The 25,168-nt window shown below is 39.0% G+C and overlaps 1 protein-coding gene across 1 annotated transcript in view; it reads left to right on the forward strand.

Moving 5' to 3' along the window:
- Nucleotides 1-1,648: 1,648 nt before the first annotated feature.
- The window catches only part of XPO4 (exportin 4), a 123,240-nt gene continuing 99,720 nt past the window's right edge, over nucleotides 1,649-25,168 (forward strand). The window contains exon 1 of the mRNA XM_043995953.1: nucleotides 1,649-1,751. Coding sequence (XP_043851888.1) covers nucleotides 1,683-1,751 — 69 coding nt within the window. The 5' untranslated portion in view covers nucleotides 1,649-1,682. The remainder of the gene's footprint in view (nucleotides 1,752-25,168) is intronic.

The following is a 25,168-nucleotide window of genomic DNA, read 5'->3' on the forward strand; positions in this document are numbered from 1 at the left end:
TTTTATCTCAGAATGTCTCACTACAAAGTATTTATATAGCAGGCAGGCAAAACATGCTTTCAGAATCACTGAAGCCAAACATGAAGCAATGTAACACTCATTAAATATTAAATGTCTCAAAGTATACTACTTTATCATAAAGTCTATGCAATCAAACTTTGTAGCATGAAGGACATAATTTGTAAGCAGATTTAACTGTTTTCATAATTAAAAAGAAAGCTACCTGTGTACATAATTTAATTGCTATTTTTCCATAGGAAGAATGGGGGGGGCAGGGCAATGAGGGTTAAGTGACTTGCCCAGGGTCACAGCTAGTAAGTATCAAGTGTCTGGAGGCCTCATTTGAACTCGGATCCCCCTGAATGCAGGGCCTTTATCCACTTCGCCACCTAGCTGCCCCCATAGCTTAATTTAAAAATGAAATTTGACTAGAAGTAAATATAGTTGTCAAGAGGCAGTGAGAAAGGATAGATATATTTAAGGAATCTCAAATAAGTTTCTAATATAGACATTTTCTTGAAATGATACTCAGCATGTAAGAACAGAGCTTAAAAAAAAATTCAATACGTACACCTTCATAGAAAGGACTCACTGGATTCCTATGCCCCAAGCTTAGGACTCAAGGTTAAAACTTTCCTACTTTCTTCTGTTTATCTCATTAATTAGAAACAACAATGGCAGTCCTTGGAAAACAAACATGACAATGGATAAAAGCTTAAAGGAAGGAAAAATCAAAAGGACCGTAGAGGTCATAAAGGATGTTGGCATTCCCTAAGACTGGGTTTAGGAGTGCACCCCGGACTGCCAAATGGGTTAACTTAATCCATCTCCATGAATTTACTAAGCACTCGATTTGCGCTAAGTATTGGAGACTCAAAGACACAACTGAAAAGGCTCTGCCCTCAAGGAGCTTACATTCTAAGCACAGAGTGGCAAAATGTACAAGCATATCCAAGGAACAATGGGGTGATGACGATGCAACTGGACGCCGGCACGAATCCAGGCACAGCTATTGCAGAGATTCCAGAAGCCCATGAAGTTTCACTGGTTTCCCCCACCCCCAGTAACTCCATCCTGGAAATGCTTCTATCCTTCCATAGAGACTAAAGAGCTGGGGGGGGGGGGGGGGCGGCACTAATAGGAAGTTTGAGACACTGGGAAAGTGGAAGAGTGTGAAAGGGGAGAAGTAAGAGGGGAGGGGGCCCAGTGAGGGGAAAAGAAGAGATAGTGAGGGCCGGGACACGTGCTCCCGGCTTCGGGGAAGGGGATCTAGGCAGTGAGGTCGAGGACCGGCCCGGGTTGTGTGGGTGTCTGCATGCGCCGGAGCCTCCGCGGGTTACTCCGGCCGAGGGCTGAGCGCCGGGCCGTGCAAGGGAGACGGGGGCATGGCCGCCGCCTCCTTCGGAGTCCCAGGCAGAGGCGTCCCGCGGGCCGGGGGGTGGCTGGCGGCGTCGTGGCCGCACCTCTCCTTTCGGAGGTTCGCCCGGGGGGCTGCCTCAGCTCCCGCGGCCCCGGGCGTCGGACCCCCGCAGGCGAGGAAGAAGCGGTGCCCGAGGCGGCGGCGGCCGCGGCTGCGACTGGCTCGGGAGCCGCGCGTGAGGTAGCCGGGTCCCCGCCGCGATTGGCCGGCCGCGGCGCCCGCTCCCACAATGCAGCGCATGGCGCGTCATTGAAGAGAGACCATGATGGCGGCGGCGCTGGGGCCCCCAGAAGTGATCGCTCAGCTGGAGAACGCGGCCAAAGTTCTAATGGTGAGGACGCCGCGCCCCTGCCCCCCGGCCCTAGAGCGGCCCTGGCCGCACCCCCCTCCCCAGGCACGGCTCCTTGCGTCGGTCCCTCTGGCTCCCTTGGGGGCCCCCGGGGAGCCCCGGAGGCGGCGGCGGCGGCGGCGTGGCGCAGGACCCGCTCCATCGCCCCTCTGCTCTGCCCCGGAGTCCAGACCTCCTTCCCCGCGCCGCCCGGCCCGGCGCGAGGACGCGGGAGGCTGCCTCGTCCCGGAGCACCGCTGGTCCTTCGCCCTGCCCTAGTTCCGGGCTTGCAGCCCGCTTGGCCGGCGGCGAGAGCGCAGGGGTGCGGGGTGGAGGCTCGTGGGCACCCGTGGGTATCCGTGGGGTCTGGAGATATGCCCGCCCGCCCCAGGGAAGAAAGCTCGTGGGTGGAGGGAAGTTGCCGACCGTGCGCCCTAAGCACCCCACGTTTTCCATCGAGGTCAGGATCTTCAAGCGCCTTTCGCGAAGTGCGGCCGCTTCTGGGGTGGCTGCAGTCCACAGCACGTGGGAGGGAGGGAGGAATGGAAGGAAAAAACCCTCTGGGGCCAAGGTCACCGGGGCCAAATCTTACTCTTGCACGAAGCCCCTGTGAGTAACGTCTGTTTGGTGGGGGAGCATTCCCCCGTCTAGCCTCCCGCTTCCTCCATCCCGCTTGCCCCAGGTTAGGTAGTTAGTTGCCCAGAAAACTTGGCAGGGTCGAGTTAAAGGGCATAAGGCTGAGGAAGGGAAGGATGGCGAGGGGAGCGCCACGACTTAAACATCATCGCTTAACATAGTGTGTGTTACGGAGTTGCTGTTTTTATAACTTTTAATTTCCTTTTTTGACGGTAAAGTTTTTTGGAAGTTGAAGACTGGCCTCTGGGTGAGGTGTGCTTTTTAAATTTTTTGGGCTTTCCCCTTCCCGCCCCCCATCAGTGGTAGCCAGAAATCAGTGTAGCATTTCTTTTTCTCTGAGAGAATCCCGGTTCCTGTACGAAATAAATGTCTTGAGTATCACTTACTCAACTCTTCAACTAAATTTCACAGGACCATTTGAGTCGTGGGTGGATGAGGCTTTTGGGGAGGAAGAGGTAACCGACATACTCTTTACCACAGTAGCTGTTACTTCCCACTTTGAAAAGTATTTTTAAAAAGATTTGCAAGTGCATCTTTTTTTTATATATATATATATCTTGAAATGAAAAGAGTAACATCTTTTTTGAGACTATTTGCTTCTGTTCTAGTATTGAGAAAATAATTTGTTAGTCTTGCAAATAGATGTAAATATTAATAGCTTGTGGCCTTCTTTTAGAGGGAGATGTTTTAGGTAAATAACATTAGTCTTCCTTGTCTTAAGCTGGTCAGAAAAAGAAAACTTGATGTATTGGTACTTTCCCCTGCCCATGGTCTTATTTTTACAAAACCAACATTTTTGGTACTTAGTTATTCCTTCCACTCCTCACCACTGAACAATATTAGTTTTTTTTTAAATCCTTACAAATACAGGTAGCTCAGTAAAACAAATTCCTACATTGGCCATGTTCAAATATGCATAGCTCATTCTGGATTTTAAGTCCTTCATCTCTGGAAGAAGGTGGGTGGTTGTAATTCATATTCAGTCCTGTGGACTTATAGTTCATTACTGCATTAATCAAAGTTCTAAAAGCTTTCAAAATGGTTTTTCTCTTTCATGTTACTATTGTGTAAATTCTAGTTATGCTCACTTCACTTTGCATCAGGTCATAAAGTCCTTTTCAGTTTCCTCTAAAACTACATATCACAATTTGCTTATAAATTCCCTATAGAACTAAAACTACTTTAGAATAGCAAGAAGGGTAATTAAGTTAAAAAAGGGATAGTAAAATTGTTCTTATGGAATGAGTTACTATAGAACAAATCAATAATTGGTTTTTACAATCACTGTTAGACCTGAAAAATTCCAATTGTTTAAAATGGTATTTAAGTAAAAATGTATGTAGTGAAATACCTCATTATTAATGGTTGTCTGACAACTTTATAAAGATATTTTTTGTCCTTTGACAAAAAAAATTATTTAAAAAAATCACATGGATAACCTGTTACAAAATGGTAAATGTTCAGTTTTTTGTCATCTAATGTACAAGAAGTTCTTCGAAAGACTACCCAATGCCTAGTATTTATAGTGTGGATACCAAGATGTCATTCCTTTTTAGTTTATAGCATGTGATGACAAGAGAGGTTTTTAATATGATTGGTCACCACTTAATACATTTTTTTGTCACATTCAAACTTATGAAACTCCTGGGGCATAAATAGAGAAATGGTGATTACAGCTAACAAAGGATCACAGATTTTAGAGCTGGAAAGGAGCTAAGAATCAATCAGTCTAGGCCAACCCTGTAATTTTACAGTTGAAGACTTGAGACCCATTGAGGTTAAGTGACCTTTCCAAGGCCATCTTTCAGTCATGTCTGACTCTTTGTAACTCCATTTTGGGTTTTCTTGGTAAAAATAATGGAATGATTTGCCCTTTCCTTCTCCAGCTCATTTTACAGATGAGGAAACAGAGGCAAACAGGGTAAAGTGATTTGCCCAGGTCTAATAAATGTGTCTGAAGCCAGCTTTGAACTCTGGAAGTCTTCTTGACTTCAGACCCAACACGTTATCCACTCTGACACCTAGCTGCCCCATATAGATACATTATTAAGATAGGTGCTTTAAGGTTTGCTTCTGTGCTGTACCCTCTCATTTAAGCTGTACAGTAACCCTGTGAAGTAAGTATTTTCTCTATTCTGCACTCATAAAATCTTATCATTTGGGATGCTAAATGATTTGCCCATGGTCACATGCTGGTATCTAGGTGGGATTTGAACCCACATTCCTGACCCCAAGCTGTACCTGCCTATGTGAGGAATCCACAACAAAATAAAGACTTTCTGGGAGTATTGAAATGAATAACCTATATTCAGATAATCAAATGGATTGCTGATCTAATTCCTAACCCTTCCTTTGCTACTCTTGTTTTTGTCCTGTTTGTCACAGGGCTCCTAGCCTGGACACCATACTGGAGGCTTTTCTTAATTTCTTCTGACGTTGCCAGTGGAACATTCAGGCTGTCTTGACTGTTTTCTAATAATAAAGAGACCAAAAGAGCTTGAAAGGAACCTCTATCAGCAAACACTTGGCTTACCTATCAGGTGGAGAAAGGTGGCTTCCAAAAGCAACATATTTAGAATATAAATTTCTTTAAAAATTTTAAGAAATACGATAGAAGATTATGAGCAGTATTGCTTCATGACCTAGAGGGTAACAGAATGAACTCTGTAGTTCAGAATAACATCTGTGTGCATTCTAGTTCAGGATGAGGAATAATTTATTTTTCTTTAATGTTAGTGGTAAGAAACATTTTCTCTTTGAAAAATTTTTTTACACTAAGAAAAATCTTTTTTATTTCTCCCACCTTCCTTCCCCCACCCCATAATAGGAAAAGAAAAAAACAAAGCCCTAGTCACAAATGCATAGTAAAGCAAAATAGGTTCCATATCCAAAAAACAAATTCACACACATAAAGTCTATCAGGGCATCTAGGTGGTGAAGTGGTTAGAGTGTTCAAATCAGTCCTCAGACATTTACTAGTTGTATGACCCTGGGCATTTAACCCTGCTTGCCTCAGTTACCCTTTCTATAAAATGAGCTGGAGAAGGAAATGACAAATCATCACTCCAGTATCTTTGCCAAGAAAACCCCAAATGGGGTCATAAAGAGTTGGACACTACTGTGATGACTCAACAACAGCATAGATGTATATATGTCTCAATTTGTACCTTGAATTCATTGCTTATAGGAAATCATGGTTGGCCATTATGTTGATTAGAATTCTTTAATCCTTTACATTGTCATATAAACTTGATTCTACTTATTGCACTCTGTCTTAATTCATACAAGTCTTCAGTTTTCTTTGAAATCATTCCTTTCATTGTTTCCCATAGTAAATAGTATTCAATTCAATTCGTAGAGCATTTGTTTAGCTATTTTTCAATAGATAGATGTCTCCATAGTTTGGTTTTTTGCCACCACAAAAAGAGATGCCATAAATATTTTTATATGTAGATCCTTTTCTTTCTTTGATCTGTTTGGGGACTGGGATGATTGTATTGCCTTTGACAGTAATAGGGAAGGTAGGTGGGATAGTATTTCGCAGGAAAGATGAGTTCAGTTTTAGTCATATTGAATATAAGATATTTGCCTCTAAGTGGTGCTGTGGAATCAGGAAAACCTGCATTCAGATGTAGCCTCAGACATGTCTCAGCTGTTTGACTCTAGGCAAATCTGTTTGCCTGTTTCTTTATCTGTAAAATGGGGATGATAATAGCATGTACTTTCCAGGGTGGTTGTGAGGACAAAATGAGATATTTCTAAAGAACTCCTGACAGTGACTAACACATATTAAGTGCTATTTAAATGTTTACTGTTACTATTATTACTGGACCTCCAGTTTGAGGTGTCCAAGAGGCAGTTAGAGATGGGAGATTGGCAGTCAGCAAAGAGGTTGGGGCAGGAAAGGTAGATTTGAGAATCATTAATCATCAGCATAGAGATGGTAATTAAATCCATGGGAGCTGATGAGACCATCAAGTGAAATCATGTCGAGGGAGAAGAAAAGAGGTCCCAGGATAGAGGGCATAATCTGGAGGAGGACCCAGCAAAGGAGACAGAGTGGTCAGATAGGTAGGAGGGAGAACCAGGAGAAAGTGGTGTCCTGAAAACCTATCAAGGAGAGAGAGAGAGAGATCAGCAGTGGCAGAGGCTGCAGAGAGGTTAAGGAGAATGAGGATTGAGAAAAGGCCATTGGATTTGGCAGCTGAGAGAGCTTTGGTAATTTTGGAGAGAGCGGTTTTAGTGGATGAGGTGGGAAGCTAAATTGTAAGGAGTTTAAAAGTGAGAGGAGAGGAAATGGAGAGACCCTTTGTTGATAGTCTTTTTTGAGGAGTTTAACTACAAATAACAGGAGATGTAGGACAAGAGTTAGGATGGAAGAATCAAGTGAGGCTTTTTTCCCGAATGGAGTGGGAATAATTGTAGACAGTAGGTGATGAGGCAGTAGACAGGGAGAGACTAAAAGTAAGTGAAAGAGTGGGGATGATAGGCTTTAAGGCTAAGTATTGGTCTAAATTTGAATAACAGTTAAAATGTAAAGTTACCTTGTTAACATTTTTCTTGATTCTGGATAGATATTAAATATGTAAAATCATTTTTGAGATACAAGTTTTCAGGTAAGCATTTTATATTTAATTATATTAATTTGGGGTTTTAATTCACTAAGTAGAAAGAAATGCAAAAGCATGGTTTCAGCCTCAGAGCATCAAAGTTTTTAATGTTTTATTACTATTTGTAGTTATTATTTGCACTATCTAAATAGCAAATTCTACATGATACATAGTATATCATTAATTTATCATTGGGAGAAATAACAGTGTGAGAGCAAAAAAACAGACTGAGTTTCAGTGTTTTCTGAAAATAGGTAGGTCAGTTTACTTTTCTGAGCCTCAGTTTCTTCAGAATAGGGATAATGATACTTGGATTATTCAGTTCAGCTCTGCAAACTTGTTTATCAAGTTCCTGTTACAGTTGAGGGTACCATTATCTTCACAGTCACCCAGGCTCACAACGTAAGTGTCATCCTCAACTCCTCTTTCTTACTCCCTCATTTCCAATTTCTATTATATCTGCCTTCCTAACATTTCTTGTATATGCTCACTTCTCTCCTTTGACATTACCATTATCCTGGTATCCACTTACATGCCTAAACTATTACCATAACATTCTGGTTAGTTTCCCTCCTTCAAGTTTTTCCCGTTCCATTCTGTGGGGCCATTGCCATTCATCTTGACCTATATCTGGCCACTGGATTCTGATAATTCTGAAAGAAAGAGTGAGGCTGATGACTTTGCACAGCCCTGCTTCACTTAAATCCAGTTCACTTGCAAGTCAGGTCATTCTCCTTATGTTATTCGTCCTCTTCAAGAATGAAGGACAAGGGACAACTAGGTGGCGAAGTGGATAAAGCAACCTGTCCTGGATTCAGGAGGACCTGAGTTCAAATGTGACCTCAGACACTTGACACTTACTAGCTGTGTGACCTTGGGCAAGTCACTTAACCCTCATTGCCAGGCCAAAAAAAAAAAAGAATGAAGTACAAACAACAATAACATTTGGATTATGTACTTACGGGATTGTTGTGAGTATCAAATGACTTAATTTATAAAGAACAAAAAGTGCTATATAAACATAACTATAATTTTTATCCACTTGTAAAGTGCTATATAAACATAACTAATTTGTATCCACTTGTAGAGCTGAACCTATGGTTTCATTGGTACAGGGAACTCTAATATGAAGAAACTCCTGTGTACTAATGCAGGTTGGAAGTCTGTAATTTTTAGTCTTTGAAACTAAGTCCCTAGAACATTGAGAAATTATGTGACTTGCTATTCTGTGGTCTCAGAGGTGAAACTTGAACCTGGTTCTTCCTGGCTTCACAGCCAGCTTTCTCTGTCCTCTATGCCTTACTGCCTCTATTATATACTTTTGTAGGAAACAAAATTTAAATACTTAAGTGTTTAAAGCCAGTTCTCATGGTGAATTTTTTGTTGGAGAAAAAAAAAGGATAACATGTAGTACTTATTATGTGCCCAGGCACTGTGGTAAGTCCTTGATGATTATTTCATTTGATCCTCACAACAATATTATCCCCATTTTACAGATGAGGAAATTGAGGCAAATAAGTGACTTGCCCAAGGTCACACTGCTAGTAAGTGTCTGAGGCTGGTTTGCAGTCAATTCCAGTTATCTGTTGTGTCACCTAGCTGCTGTTGTGATGAATATACTATGTTCTTCATACTTGTTGGAAATGAAAAATAATTACATTATAGGGAAAAGAGGGAAATATCATGCATATACACATAATCACCCTTGACCTTTATATACATTTTCTCATTCATTTGTATCATTTTGTGGGTCTTGAATTGTTTAAGTGTTTTGGAGAAAGAATGTGTCAGTTAGCCCTAGGAACTTCGTTGTAATTGTATCTCGTTAGTCAACCAAAATAAATTTGATGACCATTCATGCCACTTCTCCACTTCACCAAGGTCAGTATAATATTGATCTCCTGCCTCTGATCTCACTTAACACTGTTTTGTACCTTTTTCTTTTTAATTTTTAAAAAAAGTTAATTTTTAACGGTAACTTGTTTTTACATTACCAAAATGTCTACCAGTGTTTCTCCCTATTCCCTTCCCAGAAAGCCATGTAATAACTTTTTTAAAAGAAAAAAAAGGAAGAGAGGAAGAGAAAAAACCCAGTGCCAATCAATATATCAAAAAAGTCTAAAATATATAGTGTTCCACACCCATGAATAACATTCTACTTCTGCAAAATAGTGGGATGGAGATGTTTTCTCATATTTCTTCTTTAGGCCAAGACTTATTTGTAATTTTGTGTACATTGTGTTCTTGGCTCTGCTTACTTACCTTACATGTAAGTAAGTCTTGTGTTTCTTTTGTATTCACCATGTTGATCATCACGTGTCACAGTTTATTTAAACATTTTCCCATCAGTGGGCATCTACTTTGTCTCCATTTCTTGGCTACCACAGAAAGTGCTGCTAGAAATATTTTGGTATATGTGGTGACTTTTCTACTTATCTATAACTTCTGTGAGGGTATTTGGCTACTAGTAGAAGGAATCTCCAGGTCACAGGGTAGTCACTTTATTTCCATGATTTTATATTGCTTTCCAAAATGGTTGTACTGATTCATAGTTCCACTCACGATACACAGGTGTGCTTATCTTCTTCTTTTTTTTTTTTTTTTGGTGAGGCAGTTGGAGTTAAGTGACTTGCCCAGGGTCACATGGCTAGTAAGTATCAAGTGTCTGAGGCTGGATTTGAACCCAGGTCCTCCTGACTCCAGGGCTAGTGCTCTATCCACTGCACCATCTAGCTGCCCCTAGGTGTGCTTATCTTTACACAATCCCCTCCAATACTAACTATTCCAGTTTTTGTCATTTTTGCCAATTTGTGTGGTATGAGGCAAAATCTTAGGGTTATTTTGTTTTGAATTTCTCTCATTAGTGATTTGGAGTATTCTTCCATATGATTGTTAATAGTTTGTAATTTAAGCACTAAAGTTTACTCATACTTCTTGCTTATTGAGGAATGGCTTTTAGTCATATAGTCATATATGTGTACATATAGGTATATATGTGTGTATATATACACATGTATACAAACACACACATGCTCAAAATCTATTCCTTAATAAATTAGCAAAGCATATGAGCAAACTGATGCTCAAAAGAGTGTGAGTGTGTCTGTCTGTCTTTGTGTCTATATAGGTGTGGTATATCTTAGATACCAAAACTCTATGGAAATATTTGATAAAAATTCTTTCCCACCCATTAAAAAATTTCCTTGCTTAACTTAGATACATTAATTAATGTTGTTTGTACAATGTTTTGCACTTTTTGAATGGACCTATGTAATATTGTATATTATTCTCTGTGTTTATGCCTCCCCCTACTCCCTAACCTCCCCACCTTTTTCCTCCCCTGTGAACTCTGTAAGAACAGAGAATGTTATATATAAAGTTCTCACTTCACCCTTTGCCTCACATAGTGCTTTGCACAAATTAAGTGCTCATTTTAAATCTTATTCTACAAATAATTTTCTAGATTTATATCCTTTGTATAATTGTTAGGAACCTTCCTTCCACTTCCACTTACAATATAAGTGACATGAGGTCAGGTACTTGATGATAAGCAATTCTTTCATTATGGAAAGTTATACTGTAGTGGGAAAAACATTTGTGGTTGTATTAACCAAATTAACAAAACAGTGTTATTATGGACTGTTTGAGAATGGTAATAGCTATTGGTATACTGAATTCCTTATTTTAGTGGAATTTACCCACATCTGTATTCCTTTCAATTCAAGGCATAAAAGAAAACTCTAACCTTTCCCATCTCTACCATCTCTTTCTTCCTCTTTCTCCCTGCCAGTAATGAAAGAGAGAAGAAAATAGCTGGCAAAAATCCACACACTTTATTCTAGTTAAGAAGAACCTTCTTTTGTCCAGAGCCTATTAATAATTTTTTTGTAAAATTAACCTTTCAGATTTAAGGACCTTGCTTATCTGATTTCCTTAGGCAACCTTCAGTTTTTCCCAGGTTGCAGCAGAGAAATGGTGGTGGTATTGCAGCTGATACACTAGGAAATGATAGGTGATAATGAAGAAGACAGCAAAACATACACATTTACTACAAAGCAGATGCTTCCCTCTTTAGTATAAAAACAAATAGTCAAACTTGATCTCAGTGGTCTTTGAACACATCATTTTGTTACAGTATAGTACATTAGTTCCCCTTCATAATGATGACCATTAACCATCAATAAAGGATTATAGCATATTCGGTATATTCTTTTTAAGCAGGCACAGAAGTGTGTAATAAGTTTTTGTTGAATCATTAACTTTTTTTAATATCAGAATCATTTTCTAAAAACTCTTCTTGCCACGAGTTCTTCCTTTTAAGAAAGAAAAATTTAGGCAAAACCTGACCAGAAAAAATGATCACAACTATTAGTATATAATTTCACATTTATCCTTTATCAAGAGAAGGGAAGTATGTTTCTACCTCTTTTCTCTTGGACCAAGTTTACTAACTTCAGTAATCTGAGTTTGGCAGTTTTAATTTAAATTATTATTATTGCTTATATCTACTTTTGACTATATCAATCATACATGTAAATGTAAATTATGTGTTTCTCTGAAAGGAAGTTGTATTTTTATCTCTTCTTCAGAGCTAAGCTTATGATTACAGTAGTCAATTTTGTTTTATTATTTTTGGTTTTATTGTTAGTCATTATGCATTTTGTTTTCGTCTGCTTAATTCACTTTGTATTCATAGAAGTCCTCCCACATCTCTGTGAATTTTTCATGTTCATTGCTTCGTTAACACAATAATATTTTATCACCATTTGTTAAGCCATTCTTCCAGTCAGCAGGCAACCACTTAATTTCTTAGTCTTTGTTATCCCTAGAAGCATAGCTATTAATATTTTGGTAAATTTGGATATTTGTGACCTGTATCAAAAGGTATAAAGAGTGTAGTGACCTTTCTTCCAAAATTCCAAATTGTTTTTAATAGAATGGTTGTACCAGTTCACAGCTCCACCAGAATATTAGTGGTCCTGTTTTCCTACAACCTTTTGATTGTTGTCTTTTAACGTCTTTTCCAATTTAATGGATATGAGGTCATTCCTCAAGAGTTTGATTTGTATTTCTTTTGCTATTAGTGATTTAGAACTTTCTTTTATAGAATTATTGCTAGTTTGTATTTCTTCGAGAACTTTTGTTTTTAATCACTTAACTATTGGAAAATGGCTCTTAAGAGGTATTTGATAAGATTTTTTCCCCCAGTGAAAAAGTTTTTCTAGTTAAATTGGTTTTGTATGTGCAAAAACTTTTTAATTTTATGTAATCAAAATTGTCTCATTTATCTTTTATGATGATCTCTGTTATTTAGTTACAAATTCTGTTCTGGCGATAACTAAGAAAGCTATGTAGGTATATCCTTCTATCATTAAAAAAATAATAATTTATGACCCAGTACTACCACTACTAGGTCTGTATCTTAAAGAGATCCTAAAAAGGGGGAAAGGATCCACATGTACAAAAATATTTATAGTACCTCTCTTTGTGGTGACAAAGAATTGGAAATCGAGGGGATACCCATCAATTGGGGAATGGCTGAAGTTGTGGCATATGAATGTAACGGAATACTATTGTGCTATAAGAAATGATGAGGGGGCAGCTAGGTGGCACAGTGAATAAAGCACTGGCCCTGGATTCAGAAGGACCTCAGACACGACACTCACTAGTTGTGTGACCCTGGGCAAGTCACTTAACTGTCATTGCCCCGAGCACCGCTGCCCCCCCAACGATGAGCATGCAGACTTAAGAAAAACTTGGAAAGATTTAAATGGACTGATGCTGAGTGAAGTGAGCAGAACCAGGAGAATATTGTACACAGTAACAGCAACATTGTTTTCTTGGCTGTGCTTACTTTTCATAAGTTCATATTGATTTTTCCATTTTCTCTGTATCACACAAATCGTTTTTTATAGCACAGTAATATTCCATTACATTCATGTACCACAATTTATGGGTATTTATTTTGTTTCTGATTCTTAGTTGCCATAAAAAGTGCTGCTTTCCCCCCCCCACTGCTTTTTTTTTTTTTTATGCCTTCCTTGGGTTATAAGCCTGGTAATGGAGTCTCTTCTTCAATGTCTGGTATGGACATTTTCATAATTGCAAATTGTTTTCCAAAATGGTTATATCACTTCACAGACATTGAGCCAATATTGTATTAGTGTACCTATTTTCCCCACAACCCTTCCAACATTGACCGTTACTATTTTTTTGTCATTTTTGCCAATTTGCAGGGCATGAGGTAAAACCTCAAGGTTGTTTTGATTTGTATTTCTCTAATTATTAGTGATTTGGAGCATTTTTTCATGTGATTGTGAATACATTGAGGTTCTCTTGAGAACTCTTCATATACTTTAACTGTTTATCTAGGAAGGGCTATTAGTCTTTTATACACACAGATAATTATTTATTTATATAAATGGGTGTATAGATAGATGGAAAGATTGTATGTCTTCTATACCAAATCCTTATTGAAGAAATCTGATTAAAAGAATTTTTTCCCCATTTATCCACTTTCCTCTTTATCCTATGTACATTAATGTGGTCTGTGCAGAAACTTTTCAGTTTTAAGTAATCAGAATTATCTTATATTTTTTGTTATTGCCTCTTTTTTTTTTTTAATTAAAATTTTTTTTTTTTTAGTGAGGCAATTGGGGTTAAGTGACTTGCCCAGGGTCACACAGCTAGTAAGTGTTAGGTGTCTGAGGTCGAATTTGAACTCAGGTCACTCCTGACTCCAGGGCCGGTGCTCTATCCACTGTGCCACCTAGCTGCCCCTCTCTATCTTTTATTTAGTTAAAAATATATCTCTTACCCATAGCTGTGAAAAGTATACGATGTTTCCTAATTTTTTTAATAATAGTACATTCTTTAATATTAACATATCCATTTAGAATGTATTGTGTGTGGTGTAAGGTATTGATCTAAGTCTAATATCCTAAACACTGCTTTCCAATTTTCCCGGTAGTTTTTATCAAATGGAAAGTTTTTCCCCTAGGTAATTTATGTTTTCTGATTTAAACTTTTTATATTAGGTTGCACATCCATTTGGAGCTTACTGTAGAGATGTGTGAGATGTTGGATCTAAGCCTTTTCTCTGCTAACCTGCTTTTCAGTTTTCCTAGCAGTTATTATTGAAAAAGATCTTTTCCTTGGTAGTTTATATTTTTGTGTTTCTTAAACAATAGTTTACTGAAAACTTCAACAAGAGCAACAAAAATTAGGTTTAAATTATCTTGATAGTAATAAGGAAGTAAGAAGAGATGGGGAGAGAGGGGGAAGGATCAGAGAGAAAGGTAATTCACTTCTGGTTATGTTATTTAAGATATCCACAGTTGATTCAGTTAAATATAACCAATAAGCAGTTGGAGAGGAGAGTCTTGGAAGTCAAGAGAGAGATTAGGCCTAGATAAGTAGATCTGATAATCATCTGCTTAGAGATAATTGAATCCATTGGAACTGATGATATCTCCGAGGGAAATAGTATAGAGGGAAGGCCATACCTTGTGAGAACATTCGTGGTTGCTGGATAGTGGTAGTGTAGAGTAAGGAGTATGTCAGCCTCTGTTTCTGACTTTGATAGTTGGGGAGAGGGAGAATGCAAGAACTGGCTTTTTTTTTTTAATTAATAAAGTATTTTATTTTTTTTCCCATTACTTGTAAAGATAGTTCTCATCTTTTGTTTATACAAGCATTACAATTTCAGATTTTTCTCCCTCCCTCCCCCCTCCCCTAGACAGCAGGTAATCTGGTATAGGATATATATATATATATATATATATATATATATATATACACATACATATATATATATATATATATATATACATACATACATACATACATACACACACACACACACACACACTAACATTAATCCTATTTCTGCATTAGTCATGTTATAAGAGAAAAAATCAGAGCACTGATGAAAAACCTCAAAATAGAAAAAACAACAGCACCAAAACCAAAAGAAATAGTATGGTTCATTCAGCATCTATACTCCGCAGTTCTTTTTTTTTTTTTTTCTTGGATTTGGAGATCCTCTTCCATCATGAGTTCCCTGGAACTCTTCTGTACCATTGCATTGGTGAGAAGAATATAGTCCATCACAGTAGATCAACACTCAATGTTGATGATACTATGTACAATAGAACTGGCTTTTTAAGGAGAGGGTTATAAGAGATGCAGTGTTCTCAGGGGAAAGAGGTTTTGTTTAAAGTTTGGAGGTGGAAGACATGTTCGTTAAAAAGTATGAGGATAAGGAGTGGCTAGGTGGCGCAGTGGATAAAGCACCGGCCCTGGAGTCAGGAGTACCTGAGTTCAAATCAGACACTTGACACTTACTAGCTGTGTGACCCTGGGCAAGTCACTTAACCCCTATTGCCCCACAAAAAAAAAGTATGAGGATATAGTGAAGTTTGTTGAGAATAAAGCACAAATGGAATAGTGTAAGAATTGGATGAATGACATTAGAGTATGCCTCTGGAAAGAATTAGGGCTGATCATAATGGGGGAAGTAGAATAGGCAGGTTGCATCTAAGGTGGTGTGACTTGGTGCTTAGAATTGAGGAAAGAATAGATTAGAATGACATGTTGGCAAGTCTAAACAATAGAGACCCAAAAATTTATATTATGCTATGTAGTAATATAATCATATGAAGAATTCTAATATGTAATCACAGGAGTCATAGAATATTAGAATTAGAAGGAACCTTATTGTACTTGGGTCTTCAACTAGTTTACTCCATATCTAAACAAGAATCCCCTCTACACTATTGATGACAAATAGCCATCCAGCTTCTATGTAAAGACGTTCATTTCACTGCTTCCAAGCTAGTCCAGTACATTTTTGGACAGCTCCTTGATATAAAATTTTTCTTTATATCAAGGCCAAATTGCTTTTCTTTTAGCTTCCTGTGATCATTCTAGCCTTGCCACCTGGGTTAAGCAGAACAAATCCAATCCCTCTTCCTTATTATAGCCCTTCAAATAGTCAAAATAGGTGCCATCCTCAGCTTTCAAGTCTGCTCTTCTTCAGGTTAAATTGTCTTTTAATCCTTCTATTTATATTTGGGACAAACTTCCTTGAATTCTAGAACTTTTCCTTCAATATGCCTTCTTCCTTCTCACATGAATTGATATGAGGCTTTCCTGATATCCTTCATAACCCTCCATAAGGGAGACATCTTCTATTTTCCTCAGATCCATTTCACTCTTCATTTTTTAATCCTTTGAGGACTGAAGAAGAGGTTATTATATGTGTTCCACTATTGGTTCCAGGCTATCTTGTCTCCATTACTCAATAAACTTTCTTCTTTTGGAGTTCTTATCATTTATATATAAATAAACACTCTCTTCCTTATTCAAATATTAATTATACAGAGATGACCAAAAGTTACAATGTTTTGGTAACTTCTTGAAAATTATTTTTTCTTTGTTTTTTGTCATTTATGGGATTTGATTTTTCACATGTAAATTCATTTCCTGTGTATGCTTTATTATTATTATTTTTTGGTGGGGCAATGAGGATTAAGTGACTTGCCCCGGGTCACACAGCTAGTGTCAAGTGTCTGAGGTCGGATTTGAACTCAGGTACTCCTGAATCCAGGGCCGGTGCTTTATGCATTGTGCCACCTAGCTGCCCCACCTGTGTATACTTTATAATATTGAAACCCCTTTGTGATTTTTGGCCCACCCTGTAATTAAATTGATCATAATCTAATTGGATGTGACCATTCCTTCCAGTGGTGTGGATAACAACCTCTCCAGGCCTTCTCATCCTGTGTAATGGTTTTGTAACGATTGGAATGACGCCACCTGCTGGAGACTTACTGTAGAAGAGTTCCGCCCATGAAGCGAAGGTCTTTGAGGGCAAGACCAGGAGTCTTTTCTTTGGTGTGAGGAAGTGACTCGGGCTAGTGGGAGGAGGAAGGAAGAGACTGGCGCTCGGGTTCACTCTCTTTCCTGAGGACACTGGTGGAGAGCGGGGCTAGAAATGTGCTCTCCCTTTAATAGCTAGATGAATGTAGGCCTTTCTCTCTCTTTACCAAATTCTTATTCTCCTTAATAATACTGAGTGCACTACAACACATTTATGTTATGAAACCTCAACTCTGCCATCATGGAGACATGCCAATCCTTATAATCTTCCCCATCTCATTCACCCAATGATTTTTCAAACCTTTTCTCCTCTCCCCCTCAGGAGAGGATCTCTCCTTATAATATCTGTATAATATTCTGTTGCAAATATTTCTTAAAATAAGTCTTTGGAAGATTTAATGACTACATGAGAATAATTATTAATGATTTATGATAATATTATTTTATTTATAAATATGTAAATATATTTATAAATAAATAAATATAAACAATTTAGTAGTTTAACTATTTCCAGAAATCTTATTTACATGATCAGTTTGCTTTGATTTTGCCCTCACAAGGATTTTGCCTGTCACAATACCCAAGAGCTGGGAGGTGATTTTTGTAAGTTACTGAGGAGGAAGGAATTGGGGTGGGGAGGCATATAGAGAACCTAAATTTTTATAATGGGAAGGAGAGTACAAGCAAATAACTGGTGGCGGTGGTGGAGAGACAAATCATATATCATTTAGGAGAATTTTAACCTCTCAATGTAGATACTGATCAACTGTAGATACTGATTGGTTGAAGAAGTTTCCTTCTCTGGGAGTTCTCTAGATCAGTGAAGTCACATATCCGGACCCTATCATTACTTTGTTGCAAATAGACCTTTTCTGTTTTCTCTGTGTCACCCTCTTGTTTTTCACAAACCCAGTGTCTTCCCAGTCTCTTGCTTTTATCTAAGTATTGAGTTGGTTGAGTCTGAATGTTGATCCCTCATTTTTGAGATAGTTTTCAGTTAGAAGCTCCCCTACCAAATGAGGATAGTAACTTCTCCCTTACAGGATTGTTTTAGGATCTGATGAGATAATATATGCAAAGCATTTTGCAGATTTTAAGTACTGTACATTTGTCAGCTATTGTTAATAACCTTTTTTTACTTTATTCTAATGATAGGATCACAGTAAAAGTTATAATCAGGTTACAATAATAAAGAACGAGGGGAATTGAAGTTACAGCAGTATTCTAGTAAATGCAATTAGTATGCCAGCTTTTTCCCCCAAGAAAAATCCAACCCAGGAATATTCAGCTATTTGCCTTGAAGGTAGTGGCATATTTTCCAAAGGAGGGATAATTCATACACTATGTGGCCAATTAGATGATCTTTATAGGTATTGGTTATTGCATATCTACTCACTTGTCCAGAGTCAAACAACTAGGAAGTGTCTGAGGCTAGATTTGAACTCAGGTCTTCTTGATTCCAGGCCCAGCACTCTATCTACTGTACCACCCAACTGCCCTCTTGTCCCAGTACTATAGTTTAAATGGGGTGGATGGGACACATTGACACAAAACCTCCCAGGATGACATATGATGTCATCATAGGTCAGTAAAAGGAATAGTTGGTTAGGTCACCTTTCTATGGTATGATAGAGAACCAAGGGTAGGGCATTTGTCCATTTATTCCCCACGAGATTGCACATCTGTTTAAGATTGCCTTTAATGTTGCAATTTATATGCTTTATTATGTCTAAGGGTAGCTAGGTGGTGTATTGGGTCTAGAGTCAGGAAGACTCGTTTTCCTGAGTTCAGATCTGTCTTAACACAAACCAGCTGTGTGACTGTGGGTAAGTCACTTAACCCTGCTTGCCTCAGCTTCCTCATCTGTAAAGTGAGCTAGAGAAGAAAATGGCAAACTACTTTAATATCTTTGTCAAGAAAACCCCAAGGGTCATAAAGAGTTTGGGATGATTGAAAAAGACTGAAATCATGTCTAAATATTACAGGTGGTAGGTTAGATAAAGTTGTCATTCAGTTCTAATAGTTGGGCAAATTTTTTGCTAACGGTAGAACTGAAAATAGAGCCAGAACCTGATTCTACCACCCAAAAAACTTGCCATCGGCAAAACAATTCATTGAGGACTTGACCTTTGGTTTCTGATTTCTCCTTAGCTGTAGGTATTGCCTCAACCCACTGGTTACTATCTGCTTTCTGTATTGAAAAGGAAACTATCAGCTTTCCCTATTGAAAGGGACAGTGGGTTGTTATAACCTACTTGTATCTTTTCCCATTTGATTAATTAGTTTCTTTACCCCATTAACCCTGGTCCATACCTTGGATCCCTTCATGCCTGGAGTGTTGCAGTAGCCTACTGTTTGGTCTCCCTGTCTCATCTTTACCCACTCCAATCCATCCTCTACTCAGCTGCCAAAGTGATCTTTCTAAAATGCAGGTCTGACCATATCACCCTCCTTTCCAATAAATTCCAGTAGTCCCCTATTACCTCCAGGATCAAATTTAAAATTATCTGATTGACTTTTGGGGGGGGGTGAGGCATTGGGGTTAAGTGACTTGCCCAGGGTCACACAGTAAGTGTTAAGTGTCTGAGGCCAGATTTGAACTCAGGTCCTCCTGAATCCAGGGCTGGTGCTCTATACACTGCGCCACCTAGCTGCCCCCGATTGACTTTTTTTTAAAAATCATACAAGTTTTTTTATTATTTTCCAATTAGATGTAAAGATAGTTTTCAACATTTGTTTTCATAAGATGGAAAACAATCTGATATAGGTTATATATGTACAATCACATTAAACATATTTCTGCATTAGTCATATTGTGAAAGAAGAATCAGAACACAAGGGAAAAACCTTAAAAAAGAAGGAAAAAAACAGCCAAAAAGTAGAAACAGTATGGTTCAATCTGCATTCAGAATCCACAGTTCTTTTTTCTGGATGTGGAGAACATTTTCTATCATGAGTTCTTTGAAATTGTTTTGGATCATTGCACTGCCGAGAAGAGCCAATTCTATCACAGATGATCATCACAATGTTGCTGTTACTGTGTACAGTGTTTTCCTGGTTCTGCTCATCTCACTCAGCATCAGTTCATGTTAAGTCCTTCCAAGTTTCTGAAATCCTCCTGCTCATCGTTTCTTAAGACACAATAGTATTCCATTACATTCATATACTACAACTTGTTTAGCCATTCCCCAATTGATGGGCATCCCCTCTATTTCCAAATCTTTGCCATGACAGAGCTGCTATAAATATTTTTGTACATGTGGGCCCTTTTCCCTCTTCTATGCTTATTGGCTTTTAAAGCCCTTTATAACCTGTCCCCTTCCTAACTTACCAGGCTTCTTACACCTTACTGCCCTCCATGCATTCTTTAGTTGAAGAACCCTGGCCTCCTGGCTGTTCCATGAATCCTTGGATTTTCACCGGCTGTCCCCAACTCATGGAATGATCTGCATTATCTCTACTTCTTGGCTTCAAATTTCAGACAAAATCACACCTTCTACATGAAGTCTTTGTCAGTCCTTAATCTTAGTGCCTTTCCTCTGATGTGTATTTTCGTGTGTGTGTGTGTGTGTGTGTGTGTATTCAATCCACTCGCTTTGTGTGAGCTACTTTTCTACCCTGTCTCAGCCTCTCACAAAGATGGTTATCCCCTTGATCTTACCATCACCCACAAATCTTCCACCTCTTTGCTCAAAAATTCTGAAATCCTTGGGGCAGCTAGGTGGTGCAGTGGATAGAGCACTGGCCCTGGAGTCAGGAGGACCTGAGTTCAAATCCAGCCTCAGACACTTAACACTTACTAGCTGTGTGACCCTGGGCAAGTCACTTAACCCCAATTGCCTCACTAAAAAAAAAAAAAAATTCTGAAATCCTCTTATCTGACCATAAACTACTGGCCTTTCTCCCTCTTGCCTTCCTTTATGAAACCCTAATCTTCATCTGCACCTGGGACTTAAAATTCCTTGACCCTTTGATTCTCTCCCAGGCCATCTCCCCTGCACTAGCTATTTTCTCCTCTTTTCCCTGTCTTGACCTGTTAGTGAAACAGTTAAACTCTACATTGTCTTTCTTTCTTGAATCCATAGCCTTCTTATTATATTGACAATTACTTTTTTGCTAAGTGTCAGCCTTGGATCATTCCTGATATTTGCTTCCTTGCTCCTATACATGAACTACTTAACAAAGGTGGTGAAAATCACACAACTTCTGATTGGGTTCATTACAAATTTGTTACATAACCTCAACTGGGCCCTCACTGCTGCTAAGGTATAATAATAATACCTCCCTCATCAATTCAGTCTCCCACTCTTCACAGTAGCTCTTCCAAACCTTTGTATCCTTTCTTAAATCTCGCATAGCACTCTTTCCTCCCATTCTTTCAGCTGAGAATCTTGCCTTGTAGTTTACAGAAAAAGTTGAGGCCATTTGCCATGTACCCCCTCTTCTACCTTCTTCCTCAGATCCTATTACTTGCCTTGCCTTCTACAAGTATCTCCTTTGATGCTTGTTTCTCTCTCTCTTTTTTTTGTGAGGCTATTGGGATTAAGTGACTTGCCCAGGGTCACACAGCTAGTAAGTATTAAGTGTCTGAGGCCAGATTTGAACTCAGGTACTCCTGACTCCAGGGCCGGTGCTCTATCCACTGCGCCACCTAGCTGCCCCAGTCTCTTCCTTTCTACCGGCTCCTTCCCTACTCCCTACAAACATTCCCATGTCTCCCTCATCCTTAAAAATCTCTGACTCCTTCCTTCCATCTCCAGTAACTATTGTTGTATATCTCTTCTGCCCTTTGTGGCTAAACTCCTCAAAAGGCTATCTATAATAAGTGCCTCTATTTTCTCTTCCCTCACTCATTTTAAAAAATCCTTTACAGTCTGGCTTCACACCATATCATTCCACTGAAACTGCTCTCTAAAATTACCAATGATCTCTTAGTTGCCAAATCCAGTGGCTTTTTCTCAAAACCTCATTCTCCATTACTTCTCTGTAGCCTTTGACATCGTTGATCACTCTTCGGGATTCCCTCTCTCCCTAGGTTACATAACCTCACTATTCTCTCCTGGTTCTCATCTGACCACTCCTCAGTCTCCTTTGCTAGATACTTATCCAGAAAATGTCCTTTAACCAAAAGGTAAAAGAACCTTAGGGCCCTCTTCTCTTCTCCCTCTACACTACTTCACTTAGTGCTCTTATCCTCCTGTGGATTTAATTACCATCTTTATGCTGTTGACTCTCAGATGTACCTATTCTACCCCAGCCTCTCTTTGGGCCTCCAATATCCCATCTCCAAATGCTTTTCAGACATTTCCAATTGGATTCCCAGTAGACACTTTTTTGTTTAAATAATAAACATTTTTATTTATAGTTTTGAGTTCCAAATTTTATCCCTCCTTCCCTCCCTTCTGCCCTCCCTCCTTCACTGAAGCAGTAAGCAATAAGATGTGGGTTATACATGTGCAGTTATGTAAAACATTACCATATTAGTCATTTTGTAAAAGAAAACTTGAATAAAAGAAAAAAATGAAAGAAAGTGAAAAATAGCATGCTTCAATCTATGTTTAATCAACATCAGTTCTTTCTTTGGAGGTGTATAATATGCTTCATCATTAGTCCTTTGGGATTGTCTTGGATCATTGTATTGCTGAAAATAGTTGTCATTTACAGTTCTTCATCAAACAATATTGCTGTTATTGTGGAGTAACACAGTCAGGACTGTGCTTTTGAAAATTGTACCCTTCTTCTTGGAGGGCATATCAAAAAGTGTTTCCCTAAAACCTCCATTTAAAGAAGGTTCAGGGGGCTCACAGCCCAACCTTTTCCTACCAGCTATACTTCTTGAATTCAGCCCACCATCATGTCTCTACCCATACAATTCTGCCCCCTTCTTCCCCATTCAGTTTTGTGTGTGGGTATGTATTGTCTTCCCCCATTAGATTGTAAGCTTCTTGAGGCAGGGACCATCTTTTTCTTATTTGTATCAGTGCTAAGCACAGTGCCTGGGACATAGTAGGCGCTTAATGTTTATTGATTTATTAAACCACTTTGGCATTCCAGTGAAGAATAGATTTGAGTGGGGAGAGAACTAAAACTACTTGTAGTAGTTCAGGTGTGAATTTATGAGGGCTTGCACCAGAGTGGTGGCTTTGTGATTGGAGGGAAGGTGACATTTACAAGATATGAAGGTAGAAATGACAATACTTGGCAACAAATTGGCTGTGTAGGGTAAGTGAGAGTAAGGAATTGAGGATAACCCCTGAGGTTGTAAGCTGGGAGGGGGGAGTCCCTCCATAGTAATAGGGAAGAGGGTTTTTTTGGGGGAAAGATGAGTTCTGTTTTGGACATGCTGAGTTTTAAATGTGTATGGGAACAGGCAGTTCAAGATGTTTAATAAGCAGTTGGTGATGAGAGACTGGAAAATAGAGAGGTTAGCCTGGATAATTAGATTAGAGAATCATCTATATTGTGATGAAAATTGAACGTGTGGAAAATTATGCTATCTCTAGTCGGGGTAGTGTATAGCAGGGCTTCTTTTGTTTTTGTTTTTGTTTTTGTTTGTTTTTGTTTGTTTTTTTGTGGGGCAATTGGGGTTAAGTGACTTGCCCAGGGTCACACAGCTAGTGTCAAGTGTCTGAGGTCGGATTTGAACTCAGGTACTCCTGACTCAAGGGCCGGTGCTTTATCCACTGCGCCACCTAGCCGCCCCCTATAGCAGGGCTTCTTAAACTTTTTCCACTCACAACCCCTTTTCATCTGAAAAAGTTTTACACAATCCTGGACATATAGGTATATAAAATAGTTGTGCATAAGCTTGTATTGTTGCCAAAATTTTCAAAACCCAGACATTCAGTTACACAACCCCATATGGGGCTGCAACCCACAGGTTTAAGAAGCTAGAGTATATATAGTAGGAGTCCTTAACTTTTTTTTGTCATGGAATTTTCTGGCTGTTTGGTGAGCCTGTAGATTCAGAATAACTTTTTTAAAAATTCACAATTGAAATAAATGTCAAATTTAAATTAGAGGTTAATGAAAATAAAGTTATAACATTTTTAGTGCTCCTGGGGAATACCCTCTTTTTTTCCTTAGTAAAGTAGGAGGTGAGGTAATTTGCTGAAAATGGAGGGGTTGGGGATGAGGGTTAGGGGACTTGAGGATAAAGAAAGAGTTTGGAACAGCCTCTTAAGGATGGAGAATTGATCATTAAAAAATATAAGGATTGCTATGCATTAATAAGGCCCCTTTGATGGTAGATAACAAGAATTTACAATGAAATCAGGGTTGCTGATGTTCTTCCAATAGCCTTGAGCTGTGTGGGAAAAGCAGCTGAGAAAGTAAATGTTGGCTAGGGCCTCTCTCAGGTTGGTGGGTCATGATGGGCAAGCTGTAGGATGAAAGAGCAACGATTTCAAGGATAGAATACAATATTTTTGAACCTGTCAACAGTAAGGTCAAAACTTTAAAGAGAGGAAAGTAAGGTCAGAGGAGGGATGATAGATTGAGAGATCAGAGTGGTTGAGGAACTGGAAGTTAGAACAAAAACAGGAGTGAGCCCTAGGTATAGACGGACAGGAGATCTAATCAGAGAGCAAGGTCATGGAGGTTGGTAGATTTATAGGTGATGGTGAGTATACAGTATGATCACCCATAGGGGTGGCTGAGGTTCAGGTTAGATTATGGGAGGTTGATAAACTGGGAGGCCAGGGGTAAGTACACACCATGTTATGGGTGCCAGGGATACAATGAAAAAAAAAGACAGCCTTTTATGGGGCTTACAACCTACTGGTTCTTACATAAACATAAAAATAAATACAAGGTAACTTGAAGAGGGAGAGAGCATTATTAATCACCTGGAAAAGGAATATTGATAAGGCAAAAGGAGGACAAGACTCAAGAGTGACTCAAGATTACAGCAACAAAGATCTGGATTAGATGATTCAGATTGAATGGTGTAAATTTCAAAATTGGAAAGGTTGTAGGGTGGTGGTGGAGGGAGGCTCTCTAAGTGAAAGTGGGGAGCAGTGAGTAGGCTGAGGAAGAGTCATGGTGCTATTTGTTTGGAGTTGTGAAGGAATGAGAAGAGTCAACCCTCATTGGTAAGGATGGCCAGGGGGATTCAGTTTTTTGTTGAGACACCTAGATTTCCTGAGCAATTAGATGAAGAGATCTGTAATTAAAGGGAGTTTCAGGCTGAGGGAGAGGAGACAATGGACTGAGGAGAGACATGGCTTCATTAGATAGGATCAGGATGAGATTTTGAGAAGAGGTAGTAGAGGGGAAAGATTTTTCCTTAGC

The sequence above is a fragment of the Dromiciops gliroides genome, chromosome 3, assembly GCF_019393635.1.
Source record: "Dromiciops gliroides isolate mDroGli1 chromosome 3, mDroGli1.pri, whole genome shotgun sequence".
Taxonomy (NCBI): Eukaryota; Metazoa; Chordata; class Mammalia; order Microbiotheria; family Microbiotheriidae; genus Dromiciops; species Dromiciops gliroides.